The sequence below is a fragment of the Magallana gigas genome, chromosome 1, assembly GCF_963853765.1.
Source record: "Magallana gigas chromosome 1, xbMagGiga1.1, whole genome shotgun sequence".
In the NCBI taxonomy this organism is placed as follows: Eukaryota; Metazoa; Mollusca; class Bivalvia; order Ostreida; family Ostreidae; genus Magallana; species Magallana gigas.
The window spans coordinates 48,823,426-48,838,487 of record NC_088853.1 but is presented as its reverse complement, the minus strand read 5'-3'; the positions used below and the strand labels follow the sequence as shown (position 1 = coordinate 48,838,487).

General features: G+C 32.8%; 1 protein-coding gene and 1 long non-coding RNA gene across 2 annotated transcripts; both read left to right on the top strand.

The window, feature by feature from the left end:
* Window positions 1-71: 71 nt before the first annotated feature.
* Window positions 72-8,957, top strand: LOC117680519 (uncharacterized). Its single transcript, XM_066069407.1, has 5 exons — window positions 72-441; window positions 5,140-5,194; window positions 6,676-6,758; window positions 7,886-7,954; window positions 8,257-8,957. The coding sequence occupies exons 2-5, from the start codon at window positions 5,155-5,157 to the stop codon at window positions 8,446-8,448; spliced, it is 384 nt and encodes a 127-aa protein (XP_065925479.1). The 5' UTR covers window positions 72-441; window positions 5,140-5,154; the 3' UTR covers window positions 8,449-8,957.
* Window positions 8,958-9,384: 427 nt separating this feature from the next.
* Window positions 9,385-12,120, top strand: LOC117688325 (uncharacterized). Its single transcript, XR_004601033.2, has 3 exons — window positions 9,385-11,398; window positions 11,560-11,710; window positions 11,957-12,120. It is a non-coding gene; the product is annotated as an uncharacterized lncRNA (long non-coding RNA).
* The last annotated feature ends 2,942 nt before the right edge of the window (window positions 12,121-15,062 follow it).

The window sequence follows — 15,062 nt, the reverse complement described above, 5'->3', positions numbered from 1 at the left end:
TTTAATTGTTTGTTTAATTGTTTTGTTTTGTTTAAAGATTTTAGAACCAATAAGATAACTTTTAACCGAAAAAATGCTTTACTTTGCATTGTTCTCAATACGACGTTATCAATGTTGTTTTTGTTTTTAAATAGTGTAACTATCATTGATAATTTATCTTACAATTAAAACTCTCTCTCTCCCTCTCTCCGTCTCTCTCTGTCCCTCTGTCTCTCTCCCGTCAAAAGTAGGACGTGATTATTTTAGATGACCTGGCATTGCCTGTTCGTGTTGGAAAGGTCTCAGCACAAATTCTATTTATATACAATTTCTCAGATTGTGTAATCATTTGTTCGTAGTCATTATGTAAGAGTACACTAAAGTCAAGTTGCACGGCTGTACAGGATTTATATAATACACTTGACGGGAATAGAATTGTCATTGGAACATTTCCAAGGCAAGGTAAACTTTAAACTTTAAAATTTACCAGAAAACTTTGTGTTTATTTCTTTCTTGTCTAAGAAAAAAAAATAATGATTTTGGTAGAAAATAGCTTACGCAATACATTAATTGGACCATTCGTTTTTAATGAAGCATCCCCCCCCCCCCCCCCCCCGAAAAAGGAAAAAAATAGAAATACTTCAAGGGGAACAGGACGTTGCAGTGTAAAAGTATATGTTAATGAAGTTGTTTGCTTTTTTTTAACAAAGTTACTTTATAATGTCCAGTACATTATATTTTTTTTTCATGCATATGACTACTTTCTTACCTTGCACGGGAGATATTTTTATAGTTTTTATACCCCTTTTCTCCATTATGGTTTTTTTTTTAACAATCTCCATTTTCTGCAATACATGTAATTACTTTAATTGATGGAATTTATTTGCAAATTATCTTCATTAATTTTTAATGAGAAAACAAATTTCAAAATTGTTAACTACATTTTTACATAGCAATATCATAATTATATCAATATATTGCTGAAATCAGCACGTCAAATTTGAAGTTTTTGATTCTGAATTTGAACAATGTTTTAAGGCACATAAAAAATTGTCAATGATTTTATTTTAATTTCACATATCAACCTTAGCATGTGCTTTATAACTTACAAAATTGTCATGATAACATTCTTGGCATTTAAGAGAAATACTACAATAGGAATCACTCCTACCCCTTATTCTGGAATTATGACCTTTTGTTACAAATTCCATTTTGAACAATAAAAAAGTTATGCATTATTTAGATTAATCAATTCACATGAACAGATTATTGTAATATATATCTTATTATATTAACCTCTTATGATTTTGTGCATTTACATTTCTAAAATCAAAAATGTTAAATTTCCTTTAGCTTATGTTGTGAAAATGACTACTGTAGGGCTGTTTAGTACGGGAACATATCTGTATGACGTCATAATGAATATATGACATCGTAACACACCAAAGCATCATTGCAATGATAGTTACATGAGCAGTGTTATGTTCTCCTTTAAAATATTTGAAAAATATTTTATGAAACAATTCTAATGAATTCAGCTATTTTTCTGTTTAAGTATTTTAAACATTAAGTTTTCTTTAATGATTGTTTTGTAAAGTATCAATGTTTAATGTCTGAGGAAGTTTAACGTGACAACTGTTATTAGCAAACGAACATTGCTGGTAAACGCTAAAAAACAACGATGCTTATATTTATGGAGGGTAATCGTGTTCAAAAATCCAGACATGTAAACTTGTAAATCCGAATATGCAATTGTGGTGATGTGTGAGCCTGAGCACGAATATGTGTAATTCTGATCGTGTAACCTATAAAACTCGGGCATAAACACGTGTAAGATTCGACTCAGTTCCTTCGCATGATGCACATTTTGCAACTTTATTGTTCACATTAGTTAATTAAACCCTCAACTTTGCACACTTTCAATCCGTATTTTCTGCGTTTGTAACTTCAGGCTCGGCAATAGCACATCTGACATGATACAAATTGACAAATGTAAAGTCTAAAAGTTTGTCGAATTTTGACATGACCTTATATGGCAACTGCCTTGCTGCGGGAAAAGGCATGCCGTAACCGCCGGACCGGAATGAACGAAAAATAAACATAATATTCAGCTAAACTGTTGCAATAAGCTTTTAATGAACGACACCTTTTCTATCGAAAACACCCGTATTATATTTAGAAAAAAATATTGAGGTATGATTGAAACTGGACCAAACAGGAAGAGGTTCATGTAGAAAAAAAAATCGTTGTCGATGTGACGAATGCGCTAATTTCCGTAATATAATTCTCATGGAATTATAAAAGGAAATGCCTAATATCTTATATCTCTGAAAAAAAAATTGACATGTAATTTAAACTCGAATATAAGTAAATGCGTACTCTTTTCTAGAAATGAGACGGATCAAGAAATTTCCTATGGGGGTAAATATATTTTGAGCGGCATGGGGTTCGAAGACCGCCGTGAGGTTCCATGTAACTCCATTGCTTCTGAATTCTAAGAATTTTGAGAGTGAATTTTTAACCGGGTTTCCGATTATTGAAATAGTAAAAATTGCAGACGGGCGAGTGGCTGTCAAAAAGATACCCTTATTGTACCGATAACTCCTCGAACAGTTTTCAAGATAGGAAGTTGTTCTTTTGCAGATCAGTTATACGTATATATCAGAAGTATGCAAATTGCTAGGATTTTGATTTCTAAAAATTTATAAAAATATCAGCTGTTGAACTTAGTCAGTTTTGGGCAAAAACATTGCATATAGAGTACCCCATTTTTACTCTTGTTTTTTTTTCTGAATTAGTTAGAATAAACGACCTGCAAGGATTTGGTAATTTTTCGCGGAAAAATTTATGTTACTTTACATGTATTCATATTTTTTGTTGTTGTTTTAGTGAAAGATAAATAATAACACAATTTTCAATAATATTAAAAAAACCAGCACATATTATTTGTGCGCCGTAAATTGAAGTTTTACTATGGGAGGCACTGTAGCTCAAAGATCGTCCATCTGTATTTTTAGACAGGGAGCTACAGACCTGCATCTAGTTCACAAGTGGCTGTAAAGCTGTATTATACTAGCTCTCCAGAAAATGTTTATCAGCCAACTTCACAAAGTGAGTCTGTATTGAACCGACATTCAGGACGTCATACTCAATCCCGTAATAATTGCTTAAAATAATTTTTAAAAAATGTCAATTTTTACCTGCATGATAGGCTTTTTTTCCTATATATCGCCGACAATGCAAAGAAACATTTCTTAAAATAGTTTATACACATTTTAATTTCACGACAGTTAACCTTATCTTTGGAATTTTTATTCATTTTTTTAAAGAGGGTGTCGCTTCTTATGTCTCATATTACCGGGTAATCACATTCTCAAAACCAATGTCTTTAAATAGTTTGTTTTTCTTATCGATAACTTTGCAACTCAGCTGACGGACCCCGTGTAATTTTTCGCGCGGGGGGGGGTCTTGTCACAACTTTTGGGTAGCGATGAGGATGCATTTGGAGATATTTTCTTAATTCAGCCGAGGCCTATACTTTAACAATTTGTTGCATGTACTCTAATTACAGTGGCGTCGGAAGCAAATTGAAGGGGGGGGGGGCTAAACTATTTATGAAAAATATTGACAAGAATTCCCATAATCATGAAAATTCTAATCCACGGGGGAGGGTATACCAATAACTCCAATCTTACCTGCCCAATCCCCCCCCCATCATGAAATTCCTAATCCGTGGTGGTGGTGGTGGTGGTGGTGGTGGTGGTGGGAGGGGGGGGGGGATGTGCTAGTATACCTACTATGACTCTAATTTTCAATATCACTATTAATATTTCATTCTCTTTAAGGTCTTTTAAGAAACAATTTTGTTTGTTGCGAGGAAACAGTAGGGGGGGGGGGGTTGAATCCTCCCTGTTGCTATGTTCCTAATGGTTAGGTCTAACTTGGCAAAACAATGGGGGGGGGGGGGCTAAGAGCACCTCCCCCCTAGCCCCCCCCCCCTCCTCCCGGTTCAGACGCCTATGAATAAAAATTCGTATATATCTTTATACACATGTATTCAAACAAAGTCATTAAATGTAATTTTTTTCAGTTCTAAGAGGATATCTGAAGCCGATCGAATTCTTTACTCGTATCTTTTATACATTCTCTTAATATAAAATGTACACCAATCTCATAATTTAATTTTCCGAAAAATAATACTCTATGAAATGTTGTTATCCAGAGTTAATATGATTATAGGCTAACCTAATTTTTTTTTTATCATTCCGTCCCTATTCCGGCGATTACGGCATGCCTTTACCTGCAGCTAGCCTTTTTCTATCAGTGACGTCACTGTTTCCATATAAGGTCATGTCAAAATTCGACAAACTTGTAGACTTTACATTTGTCAATTTGTATCATGTTAGATGTGCTATTGCCGAGCCTGAAGTTACAAATGCAGAAACTACGGATTGAAAGTGTGCAAAGTTGAAGGTTTAATTAACTAATGTAAACAATAAAGTTGCAAAATGTGCATCATGCGAAGGAACTGAGTCAAATCTTACACGTGTTTATGCCCGAGTTTTATAGGTTACACGATCAGAATTACACATATTCATGCTCAGGCTCACACATCAACACGATTGCATATTCGGATTTACAAGTTTACATGTCTGGATTTTTGAACACGATTACCCTCCATATATATTCGCTTGTAGTTAACGGTATCAACATGTTTTCTATTTGTATTTACATTTCAAATTCAATTCATGATGGTCACAGTTGGTCATTTTAAATGAAAAGTCTGTTCATATATGAACAGTCAATATGATTTATATCATCTGATAAATGCGTTATTATTACTGCTGTATGTTCTACTCAAAATTTACCTCTTGGTGGAGAACATATTTATCGTTGAAATTAAAATGCTTTCCAGTAAATCATTATTTTGAGATGTCTTAACTATGGCCAGATTGGAAATAAACTCCAAAATTCAACACCATAATATTCAGCATCATATCGTATTTCATGGAAAACAAAATATTTTTTTTTTCTAGAATGATCGCACATTCCATTTAATGAAAAGCAAACGCGTTAAAAAGTGTTTTAAAGTCGTACATCATTCACATTAAAATGTATGAACTTTCCTTTTTGACTTATAGATATTCATTCTTATTTCAGTTAAACAGTTGGATCATGCAACTGACTTTGATATTTGGATTAATCGAAATAACAGGTAATCGAAGAGTTTCAATTGAAAATAAAACGTGTATTGTGTAGATCTGTTTTGTTGCCGATCTTTTGATATAGTTTCACATCGGGTTCTCTTGAGGGTCTTACAATGTAATCCTCAGCCTTTAAGTTTTTTTGTTGTTGTTGTTGTTTTTGTTTTTGTTTATTTTTTTGTTCATTTTTTTTTTGGGGGGGGGGGTTATACACGGATTATGTGCAGTTACTTACTCCTTAAGGAAGAGAAACTAGATGAGAAAATTACGTTTGTAACTACACATAGTCCGTGTAACCATAAAATTTTGAAATCAGCAAAACGTTTTTACCAATATCAGAACAATCAGAAAATATGAAACAAACCAATGAAACAAATATCAACCAATCATCAATCATAAACAGCAGAAGACAAGCGCCGAATTTGAGAGCGAATAATTTTCTCCAAAGCAAGGTTCTCGTCCTGCAATACTACTCCCATCAAAAAGTGGAACATGTGAATTTTATACACGAGGGAGAAGGAATAAAAATCAAAAATGTCCAAATTCTAAAAACTAGTGCCCCAATGAATTGCAAATAATCTAATTTTATTTACTGTGCAATTTGTCCAACCTGTGGGGAAAATTATATTAGGCAGACTAACCAGCACAACGCCCGAGTGAGAGTGCACAAACAAACAAAAAGGGATTATTTTAAAATATATCCATTTTACAAAATATGGACTTCAAATGCAATCGCCCGAACTACTAAAGTTTTAACCGTGATTTATATTTAATTTAAAGTTATTAACCGGAAACTTAATCATATATATATATATATATATATATATATATATATATATATATATATATATATATATATATATATATATATATATATATATATATATATATATATATCACATTTGTGATCAGGTTGTGATAAAATTAGACAAAAAATAACAGTGTTATCAGTGTATCTGTGTCTCAAAACAATTTACATTTGTAAAGTTGGTCTCTGTGGAGCCACTAAGTCAAGGAGTTCGTTGAAAAGCCAATTGTATTGTTAACACAATAAGCTAAATCAGTTTTTATATATAAGTGGCAGATTTCTGGAACGAATTAAAGTTTTCCGGATAATTTAGAGTTATCGAATATGTCTGCGGAATAAGTTAATAAAATGTTCTCAATATTGCTGTCTAATGAAAATAGATAACAAAAGTCCAAAATATATTTATGTAATTAATGATATAAGATTAATCAACTATATAACATTGTATGAGAGTAGTACATAAAAACTTTAAACTACATATGACTTGCGTTTTTAAGTAAATGTGCATTCATACGAAACACATTTATTCTTTAATTTTCGTGCATTTATTAAAATACATAAATTGTCATGAATTTGACATCCATATCATCTGTACTGAGCGCTCACTCTGTTAATGGTTTTCGTTGACTGTATATGTAGTCTTGGTTAAAACGAAATATGCAAAAAAAAATTAATCTATTTTAGTGGCAGGTCAGTTATGTATGAACTGCAGGGACTTAAGCAGCCCCCAGGAATGTTATTTGGTGACCAGATGTGGTAATCACCAGGTAAGATTTTAAAAGAAAGGTAGATGGTTGTATAATTTTTCAACATTGATTTTTTTTAAAGAAAGATCTATGTTAACTGATAATGAATGATATATTAATTTTATTAATAAAGATTTAAAAGCAAGACATATTGCAATTTTCATAGTTTTAATTAATGATAATTTCTGGCTTACGGTCATATTTCAAAATTGTAAGCTGGATGTAATGGACGATTTATGAACCACACAGCCTTCTTTAGTGATGTGTGCATGATAAGAATATTGCATTCTTTTTCAATTATAATGACAACACATTTACTATTATTTGGCAATTACCTTTTTAAAATTCGTTTTAGTCAATTGACCATTTGCAGGGCTAAGAAAGGGGAATATTTTTTTTCTGCAAATTTGTTACAGTCATAATAAGTTGAGATTCTAAAACAGGCACTGCGCAACATTCAGTTCTCATCTTAAAGCCTACGTCAATTTTAGCTCTATAAGTACCGTTAATATATAACAAGAGACCCCGGGACCACATGGCTTACCTAAGCAACTTTAGTTTTAACTGATAAAAAAAAGCTCAAAACCATCATAAGAGTATTAACTGCAAAATATCTTAACAACCTAGAATACAGATTTTTAAAAGGGGATTTAAATTTATCTCCAAACATTCCTAAATTAACCTCAACAACTATAGCTTTACCTAATTAGAAATACTTTAGACCACCGTTAGAGTATTAACTGCAATATATGTACACAAATTAGAATACATTTTTATAAGGTTTTTAAATTTATCTCCACACATAATTCCTGTATTAAACTTTGAGCTCTTTTTAATGGTTAAGGTTTAGTTTTAAAGAATAAGAATTTCAATTGTTTTTTCCTTTTAATTCCAATTTAGCATATAGTCTTATAAACATTCCATCCCCCTTATGGCCCACACCTAACAATTAAAAAAAAGTTTATGACGCCAACGATAACGGGAAGGACGGACCCATTTTTATCAAACAAACTCACTAGAGCCTATGACTCATATTCAAATAGTATTTGTGTTATAGAACAAACCGAGTGTGCTTCATGCCACTTTTACTTCAAAAAATATTATAGATACATGTATGCATGTCTTATACGATATTATTCTCATTACAGCAATGCTACATTGAAAAGTATGTTAGACACAACGCCATTTATTATGACTTGGGATGTAAAAGTAATGTTGTGAGTTATCAAGTTTTTTTTTTTATAAAACAAATGTTTCGTAGGAACTTCAGACTGATTTATTGTATACAATTGAAAGTGATATACATATGCTTATATTGAAATTGTTGTTACTAACGTTTTTGATGAATTAAAAAGTAAAACTTGAACATGTATCAAACCGTGTTTTAAACCATATGTCACAGTGTCTCAGGTCAGTGGGAACTAAAATTATATCTTAGCATTTATGAACGAGAACTAAAAATTCAAAATTGTCAATTATTTGATCGTTATACTACGTAAAAGGATTTATTTTTCTCTAGGTCTGTAGCAGCATAGGTGGGCCTCAAACATCAATAGTTGGAAGAAGGAAGGTTATGTTAAAGGAAGGTGCTCCCGATTCGTTTGAAGTTGATTTTGATGAGGATGACGACGGTAAGTTTCCTGTTTGTGAATCTTGCTGTAACACTACTGCTTGCAACAATGGAGGCTCTTGTGGAGTTGCAGGTTTTTAATGTTATATTCAATTCATTTGCATTATATTAAGATACACATTCAATGTACATTATAATCAAACGTATAATATGTTTTGAACTCATAGTAAAATCGATAAAAGTATAAAATACACCCGAATTACACCTATCATATTAGAAAGTATACACTTGCGACAGTTAGGTTGACAAATACAGTGATTACTTGGTCAAATATGCGCTGGAACCGAACATAGCTTTACATTAATTGATAAAAATACATTTTAGGTTATGATTATCACAACGGACGCATGTGTTTCAACTGCAAAGATTTATCAAATCCCAACGACTGTGACCAAGTTACTTGGTGCAATCAAGATAGTGTAAGTTTAAATGCTAAAAAAAAATCATCAATCTCGATCGATCGACCGACCATATTTTAAGTTAAAAAGCAGATCTTAAGCATATAAAACTATATATATTATTTAAGCATTGTTAGTTTGTTACACGAGCGAAATCACGTCTGGTACTGGAACAGCTAACAGTCACACAATATACCAGGCACGTAGCATCAGGGGGGGCCTGCCCCCCCCCCCCCCACTTTTTCTCGCAGCAACAAATTTTTTAAAAATTTACATATAAAAAAAGGAATTATAATGGAGTTGCCCCCCCCCCCCCCCCACTTTTTTGGAAGTTAGTAAAAAATTGGTATGAAAATCAGAAAATGAGTAGTCAAATTGAAGTTACCCCCCCCCCTCCCCCACGGATTAGGAGTTTCATGATTTGGAGGGGAACAAATTTTGGTAGGGAAGAATTTTTTTTTGGAAGTATAGTTGAGTCTACCCCCCCCCCTCCCATGGATTAGGATTTTGAAGATTTTTGGAAAACTTTAAATTTCCCTTTTTTTGCTTGTCAAGATTTTTTGGATGGGTCTGCCCCCCCCCCCCCACTTTCAAAAACGATGCTACGTGCCTGTATACCATTCTGCATTTACTGGAGAATCAAGGGTAACTATATCTATACGGCTCTGTGTGACATGCACAAATTCTATTGAAGAATATAAGGCATTTGGATGAGTCATTTAGATATAAAACCCATTGCTATCCGCATTTATTCGTCGTGGAACGCCGTGGGTAACGTTGATTGTTATAAGCTTTTCCATTTCTGTTCTCTAGAATTTAATTGATACTTAACAAATGAACTACATGTTCTTGTAAGAACATGCATATAGTTATTGTGATGGTATGGGCTTAACGAATTTTTTTTCCTGATACATGTATAGCGTTTGTTTAAATTTTTGATGAATATGATGAGTCTTGCTTTTTATAACTCGTTTAAAAAGTTCTTATTAGAAATGTTCGATTGGGTGACTCACTGATTAATGTTTGTAACTGAGAATATTGAACGGAAATAAAACTTATTTTTGGGAGTTGATTTTAATCAACTCTCCTATGCAGTTGCACAGGCAAACCGAAATTGAAACAGTGTTTGGACCTAAGCACAAATCAACACCGCTGACAACATCTAGATCTAATCAATAAATTCGATGTAATGAGTTCTTAAGCACTGTTTTTCAAGGAAATTAATATATAGATATCTTGTAAACAGTCAGATTTTAAATGGTACCAACAATATAGATATTTTTTGAAGTCGTACATTTTATATATACCTACGCCAGAGTTCAATATAGTCTCGTTCAACCAGACGCTTGGCTGTCTCCGTAAATTTCCGACAAACAGAGAGTCTTTCTTGCTTGTCGGAGATTAAGGAATACAGCTGAGAGTCTGGTTGAATAGAGTTCAATTTTGCTTGGATCCATACAATTTCTCATAACTATTTTAATTACTGATACGCAGTTTGATGGGACATTCAGAAGTTGGAGTTCTATTCGCTTCTCGCTATTCACTATTCGAATAGCGAATAGAATTCTGTGGTCGGTTCGCTATTCAAATTACCGTAAACATGCTAATAAACGTAATTAAAAAATCCAGAAAAACTTCATTTTTAATTGAAAGGAACAGTTATTACTTCCTGACCTGACCTGAACATTGGCACGATCAGTTAGCCTGGCAAGAGGGTAAGCAACTCATGATATTCTGTTGCATTTTTCAAGGGGCTGGCTAACACCCTGTATCCCATATTTGGGCCTTCATATTTGGTGGGGATGGGGCCCTGGAGAAGTCCAGTCGACCCTCAAAAGGAAATGGGTTTACACGGCCATTAACAGGCTTAGCTAGCCTGGCGAATAACAGGAAATTTCGTATAATACAATTATAATGGGATATCTTTCAAGGGCCTGGCTAACACCATGTATCCCATATTTGGGCCTTCATATTTGGTGGGGATGGGGCCCCGGAGAAGCCCAGTCGACCCTCAAAAGGAAATGGGTTTACACGGCCATTAACAGGCTTAGCTAGCCTGGCTAATAACACGAAATTTCGTATAACACAATTATAATGGGATATCTTTCAAGGGGCTGGCTAACACCCTGTATCCCATATTATGTTTATCATAATAGACCACGGAGAGTGTAGAAGCAGATTACTCTAACAAAGCTTCTACAAAGGAAAATGAAGACAGCAAGGTTTGTGAAAATGTTATAGAATGTCCCAATCAAATATGAAAGCGACCTTAACAAAGCTTTTAAAGGTAAATTTCAAGAAAATGTACAGCTTGTTTATGTTATTCATATGCAGAGAGAAATGCATCAGAGAATTTAATATTCCACTGTCGGCTATAAACTTTGCATTAGAGTCGAACGCAATTAGAAAGTTGAACGCCCAACATCGGACAGAAATTTATGGAAGTTTAAATTCAAATTTTAAAAAAAACGCAAATGAATGAAACTAAATATTCCTCCAGCTACAGAAGGAGCTAAAACTGAAGACCCTTTTCAACCTGATGCAGAGGTAGAGTTCATTGATGGTAATCATACACAACATGTTATGCTTCAGTTACAGGAGCTCTGCCCGGAGATAGAAGAACACAAAACAATGTAAAAATGACCTTAAAATATGTCATATTTGTTCAAAGCAAAACAAGCATAAAATGGTAAACACAAACAAGATATCACAGTAGATTAAGATAAAAATTTGTGAAGAAATTAGAGAAATTACAACAATTTCTTGGGATATATGGCATTTTTTTATCAAAAAGGTTTTCCTCAACAAGAAGCTGTCACCAGGAGCTATGCCATTTCTAAATTGGCCTATTAAGAAATAACAAAACTTCCAACAGCTTCATTTGAGAACTTGTCAGGTTGAAGAATTACCAATTATGAGAAATGCTCTGCTGGAGAAATATGAAGGTACATTTTCAACATTTAGTCAACCTTCCAGGAAAACATGTATCAGCTTTTTAATGCTGTGGTATGATATTGTTTTTATACACACCTGGTAATGCACAAATCTAACCCAACCACCCTCCACCCACCCAAATAAATTCAACATTGATAAGTTGGATCTAATATGTAGATAATTTCTCTCTCTCTCTCTTTCTCTCTCTCTCTCTCTTTCTCTCTGTGCATTATTTTGAAATTGATTTCATCCCTCAGTGTCCCAATGATCGTAAAGAAGAAACAAACAGTAAAAAAAGACTCCATCATAACACAACTATCAACAATTAGGCAGACTTACTGGGACCAAGTGGAAACAATCATCAAAAAGCACCCTGGAACGAGTATTTTCGTATTTAGAGAGTAAAGTCGCCGGGGGATTTCTCAGGCAAGTTTTCTCATTCAGAGGGTGATTGATGAAGGCATGTACATACTGTATAAGGCACTGTCTAGTACACTTTATGTCATTTGGTCATAATTACTAAAATGTAAGTGGGTTTATGGTAGTTGTAATATACACCATTTTTTTTACTTGTAATGATTAATTGATTAATGGCATTAACAGAGTTATAGATCTATTATACAAGCAAAAATCATGAATTTGGTCCTTTTACTACATTTCAAGTTTTGTAAAAAGATATAAGAGAACAATTATTTTAAAAAGGTACCTACATACAAAATAACATACTGCAAAACTCCTCCATGAGATAGGACTTTGAAATTTCACAAATTTGGTAAGACACCCTCGGTGTAATGTAATGTCAGATGCGACTTATCTTCCATGTTTTCTACCTCAACAATGTGAAGATTTCCACTAAGTAATTCCATAATCATATTTTCATGTTATATGATAATTTTTTATTTAGATATAAAGTGTCCACTTGAAAATATAGAAAATGACTTAAGTTTATTCATAAACATTTAAATGCATTTTGCATGCCATTTTAAGGAAAACTATAAATATTTAAGCCCCGAAAAGACCCTTGTAATATACTCTAATTGTTTTGGAACTAACAGGTTTAAATGATAATAAAAAATGAATAATATATCAAGGAAAATAATATAAAATATTGAGGAACGTCTCGTGTGTCCTTAAAGCCTATTTATCTAGAATAAATTGTCAATAAAGAGGATTAAAAGCGCATTTCACTGTATGACTAGCAGAGCTTCTTCTTATAATGTAATGATTGAATGGTATTAAGTCAGTTAAGTCATTCACTGGCACTACACCAGGATTCAAATTTTATTTGAATAAATGTAAGAGTTTATGAATCAGTAATACCACTTACATATGTATAATGCTATATATTTTACAGGTTACTGCCAACACACCAGAAAAGGAACTTATCACAGTCGCGGTTGTTGATGCACCAACCACAGAGTGTATAGGGGTTTTTGGAGATAGACGAACTCCCATACTGCAAAACGCCACTGGGGAAAATGATGAAAACTTTAGCAGCACTAAAATAGATGCAAATTCTTTTGCGCCGAATAAGAGTTTTGGGTATTACCTGCAGAACAGTGAAATCTTGGACATGTGAAATAATAGCGCAAGCACATATTGTATTCATTAACTATGTTGAAGGTTTCTTACATAATCTCTAATCAACACATTTTTAGTACCGGTTACCAATGGTATGACATACAGAATGGTTGAAAAAAGTGGTTTATTTTCAATGTGATATACCAGTTGTCAGGAGTTTACACTGAGAACTTAACGTCTGGCATTCTTGACAAGCAATGATTATTGTTAAGACGTTTCTATTTCAATTTAATAAAAGACATGTAATCTTTGAAATTTACTCTTTGATTAATTATTGCCAAACATTTGGTAAAGCGTACAAACTTTAAATTTAAATGCTGGCATTCTGAACACAAGAACAAAAGTTGACAAGAGTGGTAAACCTGAAACTTATTTCTAATGTTCTAAACAAGCAATATTTTAGATGGTTTTGTGAAGGCTTACGAAGAGATAACTTAATGCGTTGCTTAATTCTTGCCAACCAGTTGTTAGGACTTCTGAGTTCCACACATTTCACTGTAACATATTTCAATATTCTTAGCAAACAGTTGTTAGGACTTCCAAACATTTCACTGTAACATATTTCAATATTCTTAGCAAACAGTTGTTAAGATTTTCAAACTTTAAAACTGATATTGGCATTTGTAACAATCAGTTATCATAATATGCGTCAAAAACCATCTTTGATAATCCAAACTTGAACTTGTTAGGTCATATTATAAAACATTTTCTTAACAATATACTTATATATTAAATGCTGAGGAGAGATCAAAATTAGCAAGTTTTCTGTACTTCCTATGGTGTGGAATTAAAAAAAAACTTGTGTTTTAACACATTTTAACTTGTGTATAATGAAATGATAATTGTATTTAACAATTTTGAGATTTTGTTCAGTTGGAATGGTAAAATTCAATTTTTAAAAAAACCCCTGTAAATATAGGTCCTTAGGGTGTTTACTTCCAAAAATTAAAGAGTATACGAAAATTTCCTTGTACCAGTAAAAATATTATATAACCATGAGGAACTTAGTTCTAAAAAAGAAAATTGAAGGTTATTTATTACTCCTCAGCTGGCAGGGTGTAAGTGGTTTATTAGCAATGAGACGATAAACTTTGCAGTTTTTGTTAAACAACATTATGTTTGGAAATTATGTTATTAATATCTGAATTATTAACGAACTTAAAAAAAAAAAGGTATTTACTCTATGTCATTTTGAAGAGAACTTAAGATAGTTTTTGTCCTTGAAAAGTCCAGGGGCCCGTTTCACAACGATTTCCTAAGATGTTTCCTAAGATAGAACTTAAGATATGCCTAAGTTTTAACTTACGAAGTTCTTAAGATTTGTCATTGCTTTTTCAGAAAACTTTCTTAGTGTAACGCAGTTGACTAAATCTTATCTTAAGATACATTGTAAGCTAATTTTTAAATCATTTCGTTAATTCCTATCTTACTAGTATATCGATCATGTAAATTCTTTTCAATATGTCACGGATGTAAACTTTCTAAACGTAAACACGTATTCCCTTATTCACCTAGAAACAAATTAGAAAAAAAATCTAAACGTGAAAATAGTGTGTAAATAGTGTAGTGCCTATGTGCATGTACTGAAATTATGTATAATATTTTACCTTCACATGCATATACGAGTACATAAAAATAACGTAATATACCCATATATTTTGTGAAAATGGTATTTTTTTTTAACTTGAGAGATCGCAGTGTACGATATATTCCAAAATGGAATACAAAACTCACATGCAGTGAAAAGTAAGATTTAGAATAGAAAGGTGTGGAACTTTTAAA

What these genes read in the sequence shown, in the direction of transcription:
- LOC117680519 (XM_066069407.1), top strand. Translation starts at nt 5,155, where the DNA reads ATGCAACTGACTTTGATATTTGGATTAATCGAAATAACAG. An exon ending in TGGATTAATCGAAATAACAG is followed by an intron (nt 5,195 to 6,675) that starts GTAATCGAAGAG and finishes AATCTATTTTAG; the next exon opens with TGGCAGGTCAGTTATGTATG. An exon ending in CCAGATGTGGTAATCACCAG is followed by an intron (nt 6,759 to 7,885) that starts GTAAGATTTTAA and finishes TTCTCATTACAG; the next exon opens with CAATGCTACATTGAAAAGTA.